The following is a 15,272-nucleotide window of genomic DNA, read 5'->3' as shown; positions in this document are numbered from 1 at the left end:
AGTAGAATGAAAAACTTGCTTTGTACACAGTGTCGTTTAAGAAAAAAAAAACTATATTAAAAAATAATGACAGAATACCTTTAAAGGGCAATATACACCTAAAACTAAAATTAGCAAATTAATTAGGACTTTTGTTGAAAATACATTCTGCATATTATTTTAATTTTAGAAAATCCATTTTTTTCTATTTTTTTTACAACTAATTTGAAAGTTGGGCTGTGTTCACTGAACTCACCACCCTATTTCATTATAAACAGGACGATTTGTTCAGATCTAACAAACAAAAAAATCTCTTATCTAAGCGGCTGGCTTTGAGGCACTATGAGGGGCTTCTCACTGGACTGGTAATTCGTTTTATTAGCATCTTTGAAGTTCTTTGGGACCAGAAGTAACAGGGTGTGCTAAAGGGAACCTGGCTTCTTGTTTTTGTTTAGTGCCAGAAACAACAAAACCGATAAAACCTTTTAAAATCACCAGACATCATGTCTCTCTACATGCAGGATTTGTGCAAAAGGCAGTTATTTTGTTAGATTTTGTTTGTACTGGAATCGGTTATTTGAGTGAGCTCTAACACATCTGCTGGGCAAAAGGAGCCCCCCCCATAAGACATATTTGATCTATCTGTCAATGAATATCTGACACCCAACTCCTGCAAGAAGACAGAATGAAGAGAAACAGATGCTGAGAGAGGGATAGTGAAGATAAACTTGATTATTTCAGAAGCGCAGAATATTGAAAAGTTTCTTATTTCAGTATGATGAAGCTTATATTACATTTTAATTTTCGCGATAGTTCCTCTTTAAGGTCCATAGACAAAACTCACATTGATACAATTAAGTCCAAATTGCTTTAATAATACAATTTAACTGTGATCTACCAAGTTATGGAATTAATATAATTTAATATTTTTATATTTTCAATTCATTAAGTGACACAGCCCCTGGGTTTGTAGACAATGAGCATAGGTGAAATAATTAACTTTAATTGGAATGCAAATACATGTATAACTAGCTTTTATATAGTGAATAAAGTACCCCCTTTTGTAAAATATAAGGATATTATAAGTTACCGAGGAGTTTCATGACCATATAAAAACACGAGGCCGAAGGCCGAGTGTTTTTATACAGTTCATGGAACTCTGAGGTAACTTCTAATATCCTCATATTTTACAACTGGGGGTACTTTATTTATTATAATACACAAGTTTCGGTGAGTCATGTGACAGAAATGACATCAGAACTCACCGTTTATAACTGATGACATCAGAACTCACCGTTTATAAGGATATAATTTACAAGATATTCATGGCTTTTGTGTATTATAAGAGTTTATATTCTGTTGTGCTTCTATCAACAAGTGCTTACAATTTCGATAGATGGCTATGGAGGGTGTTTTGCCTAGTGCATATGGGCTACTAACACAGAGGAGGCTGTAGAGACATTGCAAAGTCTTATTAAATACCTCTTTTGATTTAGAACTTTCTTCTTCATCTTCCTCTTCCAAATTCTTATTTTTCAGGGATGTATGGGAATTAAAACGCTGTATTAGGGAAGCCTTTTCATAAATTCCATTTTCTTTTGTTTCTATAGTTTCATTATCATCAGACAGCTGTACAGTCTAGAAAAGAAAGCAGAGCAATATGTACTAACTACAAGCATTTGCTTAAAGAGTAAATCATGCAGTCCATGCAGAGTAAAAGCATAAAACATTGGCCTCATTTTCCAGAGTGTTATGTAAGTAAATTGTATGTGTCTGTAAGGCTCTGGGTTATCATTGATTCAGGCTCCTGGTTGCAGAAGATTTGTGCACACATGATTATTCCGACTCTCATCAAGCAAGTTTTATATTTTTCACTTGTCCAGGACTTTGATAATCTAAAAAATACAATCAAGGTGTCCCCTAATGGCTGGCCATCCTGCTTGTGGTAAAGCATATCTATAACACTGTGCTGTAGCCCCAATGAAGTATAAACCCAAAAACATCCCATTTCTAACCTGTGTATGCTGTGTAAAACAAAATTCACAGAAAAAAATTCTGTAAAAAGCTGTGTAAAATAATTGTGAATTTATCAAGGTGTATGTAACAACATGTGAAATGCCTGATTTTAGATTGCTTCTGTCGGAAGTCACTCTAACAAAAAAACTCATTTACTGTAGAAAGTTTTTACTCGATGAAGCCTGTCGATGTGTGGTGTGAAGTATAAAGTTGTTGGTAGTGAAAAGTGAATAAAGAAAACAGGAGCAGGAAATGTGGTGTCCATTTTGGCAGTGATAGACAGCAGCCTATATCAGGCAAAGATGAGGAACCAAGATTGTGCCACAGCTTAGCTGTCTAAAAGGAAAAGGAGTCACTCAATAAATTGGAGCTGGTTAAAATAAATGCTTCCATATCTTGTGCTTAAAGGTAACATGCCCCTACAAAAACAACAAAAAAATTGTACACAGATTTTTACACGGTAAAGCCTGGCGATGTGTGGTGTATTATCCTGCTGTTTTTTTACACAGCATAGTAAATATGCCTCTTAGCATCGACCATCACTGCCTGGTCTGTAGCAAACTGTTAGTCCAAGCAAATGTTTGAGGGACAGAAATTGAAATAAAGATGCCCTATACACTATTTAATACATTAGCTTTAATCAGTAAACCTATTAAATCTGACCTAAAAGCCATTAATATCAAGTACTCAACTGTTCTTTTAGTAGTTAGTAGTAATGTATATTTTCCAGCTTGCAGTGAAGTCTTCATAAACATAGCATTATCTCAGTTTATCATAACAACATTTGTCTCAGATGATAAACTATGAAAACTATGTGATATCCTTTGCTCTTTTATGAAAAAGCCAGGTTTGTCGCAGATAGAAAAACCAATCAGGTTTGGGACTTCATGAAAGATATCTGACTAGGGCTTCATCAGCCTGTACTCAAATACAGTGGATTAATTGGTTTCTTTGAATAACATTTATTCGGTTAAATCCCCCGAGTCTGCTCTCCAAACAGAATTTATAGCAAGATGGAGCAAAGCCCATCAAAGGGCTTTGGTTTACACTGTGCAATGTACCTGTGTTGTTGCAAGGGAGTAGTATAAGCCCTTTTTCTCCATCAGCTCAGTATGAGTTCCTTGTTCAACCACACTACCCTTTTCAATCACAACGATAATATCCGCTGTCCATATTGTACTCAGCCGATGAGCTACAACAACTGTGGTCCGACCTTTACTTGCCTGGAGACGAAGAGCAGTAAAACATTTTAGATGGAAAAGTTCTCTTAGAGGACATTGTAATGATAGTGACACAAAACAAAATATTTGTGCAGGGGGGGGCAACATATTAAAGGGCATAAAGTTTGTATCAGATCTAGTGCAACTGTTTCACCTCTTACTGCATTACTTGTGCTGTAAAAATTTGATTCAACCTCGTTGAAATCTAGAGACAGACAGTTGAGGGCATAAGGAATCTCTGTGTGTATGAGAGATCAAGCAATGCAATGCACAGTTGTTGCAAAGTACAAGGGTGTTTTTCCATTCTAACTGGAGGCACTGCAGTCAGTTCTGAGAACATTTTCCCTCCTAACAATTTCTTTAAATATAATACAGAAAAGCCATGAAATAACAGTGACTAGTGACGTCATCAATTATAAATGGTGAGTAGCGATGTCATTTTTGTCACATGACTCACTAAAACTTGTGCATTATAATAAATAAAGTACCCCTTGTTGGAAAATATGAGGATATTAGAAGTCACCTTGGAGTTCCATTACCTGTCTGCCTCGTGCTTTTATATGGTCACGGAACTTCTCAGTGACTTATAATATCATTATATTTTACAATGGGGGTAATTTATTCACTATATTATGTAATGACACATAATATAGTGAAAATACATGGCAAGACACATTATACACGGTTGCAGGTTACCTTATCTAATGCAGCCTGAACAACAGCTTCACTTCCTGTATCCAAAGCAGATGTGGCTTCATCCAGAAGAAGAATTTTTGGATTTCTCACCAAGGCCCTGGCAACTGCTATACGTTGTTTCTGCCCACCGCTCAGCTGTGCCCCTCTTTCTCCAACCAGTGTTTCATATTTCTGTCAATAAAACATGCATGATAAAAAACATTATAAAGAGCATCTGTTGCCCCAAACTGAAGCTGCAGGCTGACCCAGCCTTCAGTTCAGATGATGGAAATGGTACTGTTACTACCAGTGGCACAACCAGATGGGGATTTGCCAGGGATCGCTGAAATGATAAAAGTGAAAATGTGTGCAAATGTTTGGTGGCAACTGCATCTTTAAGAGACCAGAAATACGTACGTCTGGCAGGGCCATAATGAAGTCGTAGGCATTTGCTTCCTTAACAGCTTTTTCAATTTCTTCATCTGTAACATCTTCTCTTCCATATTTAATGTTCTGTTTAATGGTTGTTCCAAACAAGACAGGTTCTTGGCTGACCACTCCTATTAACTCTCTGTAATGTCTCACATTCAGAGATTTGATGTCATGTCCATCCACAGTCAACTGAAAACAGTGACAGTCAAACAGGGTTACTATGTTTATAGATAAAATATTCCCTATTTATAAATTAAAAGGAAAACTATGAATGGTCTTACTGTTCCAACTTGTGGATCATACAGTCTCTGTAGGAGCTGGACTATTGTGCTCTTTCCGCATCCACTTTGCCCAACCAAGGCTACAGTCTGCCCAGATTTTACACTCAGATTAAGCCCCTTTAAAACCTTTGCAGATATAATGTAAAAGAGATGTATATAAAGTTAGAAAACATTTTAGGAAAATACATAAGGGGTTATTTACAACTTCAGTTGTCAGGATGATAAATCGGATGCAATCTGTTGCATGAAAAATCCTCATCAAAGGTAATTGTGTCAAAATGCAGAATTGCAGGTCAGTGGGTCTGTGTTGGGCACGGGTTTGCCCGACTGGACCCACGCAGGAACCTACCTTAGACTTCAGAATTTGCTAAATTTAATCTGCAGTTCTGCAGAAGAAGTATATACCCCTTTTGGCTCAGACTTATTTTTAGCTCACTTTAATGAAATCCAAGCTTACTTAATTCACATATTTAAAAATGCAGGTACATCTGTGATGCAAACTCTTCTAGGTTTGTGTTGTGCTCTACATATTCAATCAGTGCTGTGCAAACTTAGATTTATATAGGGCTTTCATTAATATCATCATTTTTTTTTCTCCTTGACCTATGTAATGACTCAAAAAGTCTCTTCAGCTGCTCACTGCTATATCAGACATTTGTCTTCATCACTTAGTGCATAGGGCTTTGCTTTCTCCTTATGAGAAGAACAAACATTTCAGGAGCAAACTCCTTTTTCAAGTGCTCTTAGGCTGATAATACATGTGCAGGGCCGGATTTGCATAGTGGGTGCCCTTAGGCCCACTGCTGTTCGCTGTCCCTGTCCCCTCCCCTTTATTCAGGCAAATTATTGTCATCGGGACCAGAGCAATGGAGATTGGTGCATGGGAAATTTAAAAAATGATTGTATCTCCTGCACATCGCCAGTGTTTCCGAACCAATGTGGATGTGGTTGGGCAGCATGCCGCCCCCCCTAAAATCCTGCCACCCTACGCCCGGGCCTTGGTGGCCTTTCCACAAATCCAGGCCTGTGGAGATTTGTTGCCCACAATAAATCACTTTATTGCAGGTGACTAATCTCCTGAAAATACTTTCCCACCAACAATAATGTCAATCGCTGGGTGGGAAAACATACACATCACTTCGGTTTTGCAAAGTAACCCAAAGTTTCCAATCAGGCTGTGAAGCCACACCTCCCAACATTTGAAAAATAGAAAGGAGAACAAAAAGAAATGCTTTACTTTCTTATTACCTTAACATCTGGTCTTGAAGGATAGGAATAGTGAATGTTTTTCAATTCAATATTTCCTTTTATGTTATCAGGTTTAAAGCCTTCATTTGAGAAGTTGTTGATGGAAGATGGCTGAAATAATAAAAAGAAAGACAAAATAACAAGTTTAAGTTACAAAATTAAAATTTGTCTGGCAATAATAAACTAAATATGCCCAACATGTGTAACAAGAAGTCCCAAATGCTGGAGGTTTACATGTTTACAATTACATGTTGGTAAGTGATGGTCCAAAATAACCACTAATAAAAAACTAAATGTTGATTTATAAATTTGTCCAAATCTTGATTGAAGTAATTTTGTTTCATATTGTATCTGATAGGGATGCATGGTTAAACTGGCCCACTAGGATACTAGGAGATATTCCAAGGGGCCTAGGCCTCATAACGTTCTCTAGGTTTGCCAATTGGTTTATCTAAATTCACTGCCATGGGTGCTGTTCTCCTCTCTCTTCTTCTTGTGCATGGGATTTTCTCAAGATACGTTCAGCCGATCTCACACAGCAACCCAAAAATCATGTTTGTAACCCGGGGTGGGGGTTTTGAGCACAACTATCTGATAGGGTGTTAAAGAGGTTAAAGAGGTGATAGCGGATGACAGAATTTGGTTATAATTATTGATTAGAGTATCTGATAAATGGCCAATGAAGGAGAGACTGGTGTTGAGAGAATTAAGATGGCCATAGACACAAAGATCCGATTGTAGGAATGATCGTACGATCAGACTTTCCTGTCTCCCGACCTGCCACTAACCATACCGATCAAATAAAGTACAAAAGAACAGATCAGCCGATGTTCTGCCCCTGACAGCAATCGTATGAAAGTTATGTCCGACCAAAGCCGGTGACAGTCTCCCTCTGGAAATCTTACGTTCGGCAATACATGCAGAGATATTATCGGCAGCCGACAGAAATCTTTTAACCTGTCCGATCGACCAAACGACCGATCTCCACCAGATAAAAAATGTCGGGACTCTCCACAAATGGTCCGAAAATCGTACAAATCCTCGATTCGTACGATCAGATATTTGCGTCTATGGCCAGCTTAAGGCATGGCTGTGAGTACATGATTTCAAAAAAGGACAGTGGGGGAAGAAGTAGGTGGAGTAGGAGAACGTGACACAGTAAAAGAGATGATCAGAAAGGATTAAGAATTCGCTGTTGAAATCAAAAAGAGACAGATTTTTGAGTTGAAAAGAGGATTAGAGGCAGAGAAAACATGCGAGCCAAGATTGTGATATCAATCAATAAGGCAGTTATAATCACCATGGCTGCAGGGCTGTAAGTATAGAGGAAGGGGAAAAAATCAGAAAGCTGCTTGTACAGAGAGATCCATGTCCTACTCTCTACCATGTCCAGTTGTCCAGGGAAGTGAGAGAAAGGAGATGACAACAATGTTACTTCTTTTTGCCCAATGCAAGTGTTTTTTCAGCAAGAAACTCTTAGAACAACCCTTGCTGATGTTTAACACAAATCCCAGCACTAACAATAGAGGTGATCTGGGGTGTTTTTACACTGAATTTCCAGCAGGAACGGGAATTTATCTGATCACCACTATCAAAGGAAATTCAGCTTTTAAACAGCAAGGGAAATGTCAGGACTTTATGAGTTTCAAACTCTGAACTCTGTGCAGAACTATCCATGCATTTACCTTAAGACCACTAGAGGTCTTTAGTACTGTTCACCTATGAGTTCTTGGTTCACCATCATCATCATCATCATCATCTCTCTGCCCATCTCATTATCGCCATCTGTTTCTCATTATTCAGTTTTGACCCTTTATAAGCTTGCCCCTGACCTTTGCCCAGTGCTTGGTCATTAAAGGGATACTGTCATGGGAAAACATGTTTTTTTTCAAAACACATTAGTTAATAGTGCTGCTCCAGCAGACTTCTTCACTAAAATCCATTTTTCAAAAGAGCAAACAATTTTTTTTATATTTAATTTTGAAATCTGACATGGGGCTAGACATGTTGTCAGTTTCCCAGGAGCCCCCAGTCATGTGACTTGTGCTCTGATAAAGTTCAGTCACTCTTTACTGCTGTACTGCAAATTTGAGTGATACCCCCCCCCCAGGATCATGGATTCTGATCCCAATACTTATGTGCATGGTTACACCCTGTTTTACCCAGTCTTTAAACTCCCAACTTCCTGGTACTCCATGGCATCTCCTCGGGGAAGACGTGACAGGAAGCTAATAACAATGCACTTGTCAGAGGGTTCAACAGATGAAAAATTGGAAATAATTCTGGACTTGTAAAATATTATATACAATAGTTTTGTATTTAGTCTGGATTCTTACCTGTTTGATCACTTTAAAGATGTTATAAGCAGCGCCCCTTGCAATATTAAAGGCTTCGAAATGTGAAGCTGCCTGACCAATGCAATAACCGCTTATAGTCACATTGAAGAACACCTGTAATAAAAAAAAAGCTAACCTTACATGGTATCATTAAGCAATGTAGAAGACGTTCGAACAATACAATTAGAGTAGTACAACCCTTACCCCATTGTTATAATTATGATTAGATTTGAGCACACACATCATATGCAGGATACGACAGTGAGAATAGCCATAGGCACACCAACCAGTCGGATGGGAGCCTCAAATAAATGGAACTCTTTGAAACAAAAACATTGGTGCTTTATACAGTCAGGAATGTAGCTGAAGTGTTGCTGTCACTAATGTTGGCAAGACTCACAAATAGTCCAGCAAATCAGCTGGATTTTATTGCAATTTGGCCAGACACATGTATTATATGGGAAATACATGCAGTTCCAATCTTGTCAAATATCCAACAAATCTTATCCTCTATGCTGTAATGTAAAATCCGATCAGATAATGTTGGATGTTTCCTTGTTTTCAGGTAAAAAGGCATATGATACTTTAAAAGGCAAACACTCCGCTGAAACATCCAAGAATTTTACATTAAAATCCAGGGCCGCCATCAGGGGGCCCCAAGGGTAAGAGAGGCCCGTCCACACCGCACTTACTTCATTACAAGGGGAGGTATCTTCTGTCAATTACTTTCCCTTATTGGTCACAGAGTTTAAGTCCTGAGGTTTGAACTTCCCCTCCAGCTTATCCAATCACCATGCAGCTTTACCGGGACTTGAAATTCTGTGACCAATAAGGGAAGAAAATGCTGTCACTGGAAGAAGATGCAGCCACCTGTGCTCCCTTCTGTAGTTGGCACCTCACTTACAGCAGGTGGGCCACACTAATGAAGTAAGTGTAACATGGCAGGGCCCCCCTAAAGGTAACCCTATGTGGTCCCTGTTGTGTGGTGGGGCCCTGGGTACCAATATTTTTTAATGGGGTGCCTTGACCACAAATTGTTTTATGGGGGGCCCTGACCACAAATGTTTTTTTATGGGGGGGCCTGACCACAAATGTTTTTTTAATGGGGGGCCCTGACCACAAATGTTTTTTTAATGGGAGGGCCCTGACCACAAATGTTTTTTTTTAATGGGGGCCCCTGATCACAAATTTTTTTTTTTTATGGGGTATGGGGGCCCCTGGCCACCAATATTTTTTTATTAACATTTGGGAACCCTAGCCACCAATGTTTTTTTACTGTGTGGTGGGGGTGGACCTGTGTGGTGGGGAGTGTGGACCTGTAAGTGGGGCTTGCGGTGGGCACAGCCCAGGGGCCCCAGGAAATTTTGTAGTATGGGGCCCTGCGATTTCTGATGGCGGCCCTGTGAAATCTTCCAAATGAGTCTACCCTCCAGGGGCCATGTATAGCTTCATAAAGCTGTCACTATACAGGAAAGCTAGGGGTCCCCAAGGACTATGGGGCATGGACAATTTACCAAATAGAAAAATTCAAGGGCACACAGGTTAGCTAGATCACTTCAAGTGTTTATTACGGAGTGCAATGCAACTTTTCGGGGCAGACCCCTTTGTCAAGCAATGGACTATTGTTAGGAGGTGGCTAAGCCTCCACCAGTATGCACCAGGCATCTCTGTACCGCCGATTTGGTTAGGGTGTGCGAGGTCCTACATTGCATGTAGTATGGACAATTTACCCAGTACTTACCGCTAGCACATCTCCAATTCTGTAAGCATCATCCCCTAATATTAAGGTTGTGCCGTACCAAAAACCAACTCCGTAAGAAGCAAAAAAGGCTCCATATGTTAATCCAAGTGAAAAATTAGATGCAACTGCCTTTTTTATTCCAATGTCTTTGGCCTCTTTCATGTTCTCTGTGTATCTAAAAGGATTATTTTGAAAAACATAAGAAAAAGTTAAATACATCTTTTCTTAACGTATCTGCCAAATTTCTACAATCTGACTGGGAACCAGAGAGGTCCTTTGAGGGTAAATTGGCTAGTCACAAGAAGAAGAGCACAATGAATTCCTCCTGGCCTAAGAATGGCCTAGATTTTAAACATTTTAATACAATTATAAATATGGCAGACATTGTTACAACATCCCATAACATTAGTAATTGCATTTCCATATAAACACGAATTGGTTGAGGCAATCGGCTATCTATTTATTCAAGAGAGACCAAAATGGCAGTTGTATTGTTTTAATAATAATCTTTATATTTGCTGTATTTATATCTAAATATATCATGGTACCTTTGGTGAAGACCAATAATGAAGAGTGTTTATATTGTCTGTATAATTCAAATCTGATATTTCCCAAATGTGAGTATGTCAACTATAGTTTTGAAAATGAAAAAAAATGCAGAATACTTTTCAGAAAACCTTTTTATTTCTTTCTCCTGTCCTCCAAAAGCCACAACAGTCCTTATTGATGAAAGTACTTCTTGGGCCACTGCACCTGCTTTTGCATAGGCTGTGAGTTCCTTGGTGGTTAAGGAAGCCAATATCTAAAGTTAAAGCAAGGTATTATAAGGCTATAATGAAACAATGAAAGATAATACCTATATGATATAGTGGCAATATCTTTGTGGGCTGCTCCTATGACAGATATGACTATATAAATTTATAATTGGTCATTTTTGGCTGATTGCAGAACTGAAAGCACTAAACACCTCCTTGGCAGCAAATGCAAATTCCCTCTGGCTTGGATAAGACACAACAGGAGGGTTAAAAAGTAATAAGAAAGGGTTTTGTGGTTTACAAGAAATGGCATCCTTAAAAGTGTAGCACTGTCAATAATACATTTACACAAGCCAAGACAATATACATTAACATAGATAAATACAACTTATTGAAAATAAGATAAAAACTGTGTATAGCAGGGCTAAACTCACTCATCCTACTCTGAACGTAGTAGTAGTAGTAGTATCTTTCTGCTAATACACAAAGATTTTATGAAATAGAATATCTTCCATTACTTACCCTTGCAAACATTGCTGATGCCAATGCTAGAACTGGGCTAGTAGCCAAGATGACAAGTGCAAGCTTCCACCCCTGGATTAATCCAATTAATATGCCACATAAACAGGTTGCGCCATTTTGAAAACAATGTCCAACTTTATCTCCTATTCCATTATTTATTTTATTGATGTCTCTGGAGAAAATGGAACATTATAAAAGCATTAGCAACTGAGCTTGTTGGGTTTGAGTGTCAATACCAAGTATTAAAGCTCACTTACTCTGTAAGTCGGGTGTTGAGCTCTCCAGATTTTGTGACATCGAACCAACCAATCTCTTGAGACAACACTGAATGAAAGAAAGCTTTCCTCATTTTCATTGTCTGTCTGGAAGCAGTTAAAACCCAGCAGGAGACCTGGAGATATCCACAGATTAAAGCGGCAAAGCCTATTCCTGCATAGTACAGTGAGAATCTGGGAAAACAAGCAAGCAACCACAGAATGTCTGTAAAAAGATATACATATGTACTGCACCCCACCATCTCTATATATTAAGTGCCCATCTGGCAGCAGGTGATTGCCACTGGTGAGTATGGGAAGCTCAAATGCCAATCAACTGTGGCAGAAACCCCCCAGAAATGTAAAATGTCGAGTTTCAGTGCTGAAATCCGCTGTGTCTGCCTGCAACCAAGCAGAAACAATGCTGCCAGGCAGACCCGGACTGGCAATCTGTCAGTTCTGGCAAATGCCAGAGGGGCTGTTATAAGGTACCATAGAAAGTCAGTATTTGGGCCTCTGTGTGGGCTGATTAGTGGGCTGGTGGGGGCTGTTTGGGCCTCTGTGTGGGCTGATTTGGCTTCTGTCTACCTGAAATGCCAGGGCCTATTTAATTTCTCAGTCCAGACCTGCTGCCAGGTGTAGAAGCGCAGTCTCTGCCTGTGGAGAAACACAGGCCGCCATAGTCTGGCTCTGGCCTTATGCTCCTTCTTTCTTCTATGCCTGGGACAGATACACATGCAGTAGAATGAAAAAACAACTTTTTTTGTAAAAGTTTGGCTTTTCAATTTACTGCTCATGCATACCCGTGCAAAGAAAGAAGAAGCATGAAGAGGATTGGTCCACGGTGCTCGCTGAGAACTACTTCAGGCCAGTGCAGTTTTCTGCTAACAGGAGCACCAGCCTGGGGTATCAGGTAAGAGATTACAATCACTGGGGGGTTCCCACACGCCCGGATTTGTGGAGAGGCCACCAAAGCCCGGGCATACTGCCCATCCACACCAACATTGGTTCACAAACACTGGGGATGCACTGGAGATACTATGGTGTTTTACATTTCCTTTGCTCCAATCCTCATTGCTCTGGTCCTGATGAAAAGTTGAGCAAATAAATGTGAAGGGATGGGGGTGACGAACTACAGCAGGCTTAGGGGCGCCCGCTATATAAATCCGGCCCTGCGTGCCTAACATTTGCCCAGTGATTTATATCCTCCTTCTTCTTTAAATAGAGACTACTGGGTAGTATGTGCCTTTGCTTAATTTACCTATTCCAAAATAAAATTATAAACCAACCCCCACAATCCCCAGTATAGGGATAATGTATTGAATACGACATGTCACAGTCATTTTAAAGAAACACATTTAATATTTCAAATTATTGGCTCACTGGGTTTTGGGTTTGCAGTGAAATAAGCCTCATTTTAAGTGCACATTCATTTTCAAGATCAAGAAAGATGTTAGGGTGCATGAACAATAATGCACAGGTAAATTAGATATATGATCATATGTTTTATGTGCCTCCTTTCTCAATAATCCCTATATGTAATAAACACTGGGACACTGGGGCTATTTAACCCATTGAAGCCAAAGCAGGAACATTTACTGGTCACCTTCTTAAAGGCAAACATTTTATTGATTGTTATTGGTTACTGCTCCTGGGCAAACTTAGTGCATTTTATTATACATGGGGGAAAGTTTGTCCTGTGCAATAACCAACAGCAGCCAATAAGATGTTCTACCAGCTGATAGGTTGCTATGGGTACACAAACATTGCCCCAATTAATTCTAGTCATGGTAACAATCTTAAAATTATTTTGAGGTAATGTCCCAAGGGACACTTTTAGGGTTATTTGAACTCTGTAGCGAAAAGGACGATAAATCGAAGTGGCAGAAATAGCCAACCCACCACACATTTGCATTGGAATAGTTTGCATTAAAAATAACATATTTACTTACACTTGTACCTGTTCTTCAATCGATTTAAACTCTGCACATAATGCTGCAAATACAGAAAGTAAGGATTAATGAGCAATCAAAGAATTGGTGAAAAAAATATTGTTGTGAGCAGAGACAAGTGAAAAAAACTATTAGGTCCAAATATCCTTTAGGGAGTAATGCCAACAAAACAAGCAACCTTGACTGAAAATGACCAGTGAATTGGAAAACAAGTGAAATACAGGTATGGTAATGAACCAGGGGTCTTACAGGAGTTCTGAAGAGATGAGTTGTGACACAGGAAGCTGTTAGCCATTTCCCCAAATACAAGGTTCATAAGTGGGTAACAGAAGCCACACCCCATTGCACCCAGCACTCCAAAGATCATTAAGAAAACATCCAGCCAGTCTGCAAATCGGAACTAGAAGGAGAAGATATATGATAAACACAGAGACAGCAGAAAAATAAGCATTACTCCATTACTAATTCACCTCTATGAAGGAGAAGGTTTAAATCTTAATTAGAGTTTTTACTCAACACTTCTAGAGGAGATTCCTTTCAGTGCCCCTCTTTTAACAGACAGTGGAACTACCCACAGCTCAGCGGAGTCTAGGGGTACTTGGGGATTGGTGAGATTATTGTTACATGTGACTATTGTAAAATAAAAAAAAGACAGCGTTAGGCTGTCACACTGGGCGATCGCCTTTGTGCAGAAGGAAAGTTTTGAGCGACTTTTACCAGGAAGCGATTATCATCCCACAGTGCTGTGCGCTACGTCTTGCCTCGCGTGTTTTATTTGACTGTACTGGTGCGGCCTCTTGTAGCGTTGTTCCGTAGCGTCTTGACGTCAGTGCGAAAATTTCCATATTATCGTGGCTACTATTCTTTGTGTGTGTGTTTATTTGTGGGAGATTTCTGTGCTTCTCTATGTACATGCTATTTCTCACCTATCGCTCCAAAAAGGGTCTCTGCCCGTTTTAAAGCTACAGGCGATCTCAACAAATCGCGCTGTGTACATATTAGCTTGCGATTTGCATGCACCTTGATGTGTCGACAAAACGAACGACTTGTCGCCAGGACTCGCTTTTAAAAATCACGGGCAACTTATCGCCCAGTGTGACCTTAGCCAAATACAGCAGAGTGAGAAAATCTTCTTACACCATAAAAGGAATGTAAATAATCCACCAAGGTCCAATGGCAGTGGCAACAATAGTGAATCATAAAGATAGGATTGTGCACAGTAATTTTATAGTGGCAAAGGCTGAACATATTTATAACAAAAGGTAAGTAAAATAACTAGTGATGGGGGAATTTATTCGGCAGGCGCGAATTTGCCATGAAAATTAGCCGGTGTCAACATTTTTTCAGTATGATCTTCTACTTTTGTCCACTATTTAGATTCCTTAACAAGACCCTGATTATTTGGCAGAGAAGACATACAGAACCCATTTGAGCAGACTAGGGATGCACCGAATCCAGGATTCGGTTCGGGATTTGGCCAGGATTCGGCCTTTTTAAGCAGGATTCAGATTCGGCCGAACCGAATCCTAATTTGCAAATGCAAATTAGGTAAGGGGAGGGAAATCGCTTGACTTTTGTCACAAAAGAAGAAAGTAAAAATGTTTTTTTTTTGCATATGCAAATTAGGGTTCGGATTCGGTTCGGTATTTGGCCAAATCTTTCAAGAAAGATTCGGGGGTTCGGCCGAATCCAAAATAGTGGATTCGGTGCATCCCTAGAGCAGACACTGTCAGTTTGTTGTACAGGTTGTCTTCATGGAGATTTTACAACATTCCAGCATGCATTACTGCAGTCGGGGAAGATATTACAACTGCTGGCCAAACTGGTACATGAAACATTCTTTTTACTTTTATATGCTTTA

General features: G+C 39.5%; 1 protein-coding gene across 5 annotated transcripts in view; it reads right to left on the bottom strand.

Annotated features, from left to right (window-relative positions):
- LOC108718865 (ATP-binding cassette sub-family B member 5) overlaps positions 1 to 15,272 on the bottom strand; it is a 112,287-nt gene that overhangs the window by 12,729 nt on the left and 84,286 nt on the right. For 2 of the 5 annotated variants that reach the window (XM_018267366.2, XM_041565965.1), the window contains 13 exons: positions 13,661 to 13,811; positions 13,412 to 13,454; positions 11,463 to 11,654; positions 11,206 to 11,377; positions 10,606 to 10,730; positions 9,929 to 10,103; positions 8,188 to 8,301; positions 5,852 to 5,962; positions 4,604 to 4,729; positions 4,308 to 4,511; positions 3,912 to 4,082; positions 3,057 to 3,218; positions 1,462 to 1,617 (listed from right to left, as the gene is read on the bottom strand). The exons of the other annotated variants lie outside the window; for them this stretch is intronic. In XM_018267366.2, the coding sequence (XP_018122855.1) occupies positions 1,462 to 1,617; positions 3,057 to 3,218; positions 3,912 to 4,082; positions 4,308 to 4,511; positions 4,604 to 4,729; positions 5,852 to 5,962; positions 8,188 to 8,301; positions 9,929 to 10,103; positions 10,606 to 10,730; positions 11,206 to 11,377; positions 11,463 to 11,654; positions 13,412 to 13,454; positions 13,661 to 13,811 (1,902 nt within the window). The remainder of the gene's footprint in view (positions 1 to 1,461; positions 1,618 to 3,056; positions 3,219 to 3,911; positions 4,083 to 4,307; positions 4,512 to 4,603; positions 4,730 to 5,851; positions 5,963 to 8,187; positions 8,302 to 9,928; positions 10,104 to 10,605; positions 10,731 to 11,205; positions 11,378 to 11,462; positions 11,655 to 13,411; positions 13,455 to 13,660; positions 13,812 to 15,272) is intronic. 5 annotated transcript variants of the gene reach the window in all.

Source organism: Xenopus laevis, chromosome 6L, assembly GCF_017654675.1.
Source record: "Xenopus laevis strain J_2021 chromosome 6L, Xenopus_laevis_v10.1, whole genome shotgun sequence".
Classification (NCBI taxonomy): domain Eukaryota; kingdom Metazoa; phylum Chordata; class Amphibia; order Anura; family Pipidae; genus Xenopus; species Xenopus laevis.
This window is presented reverse-complemented; position numbering and strand designations above follow the sequence as displayed.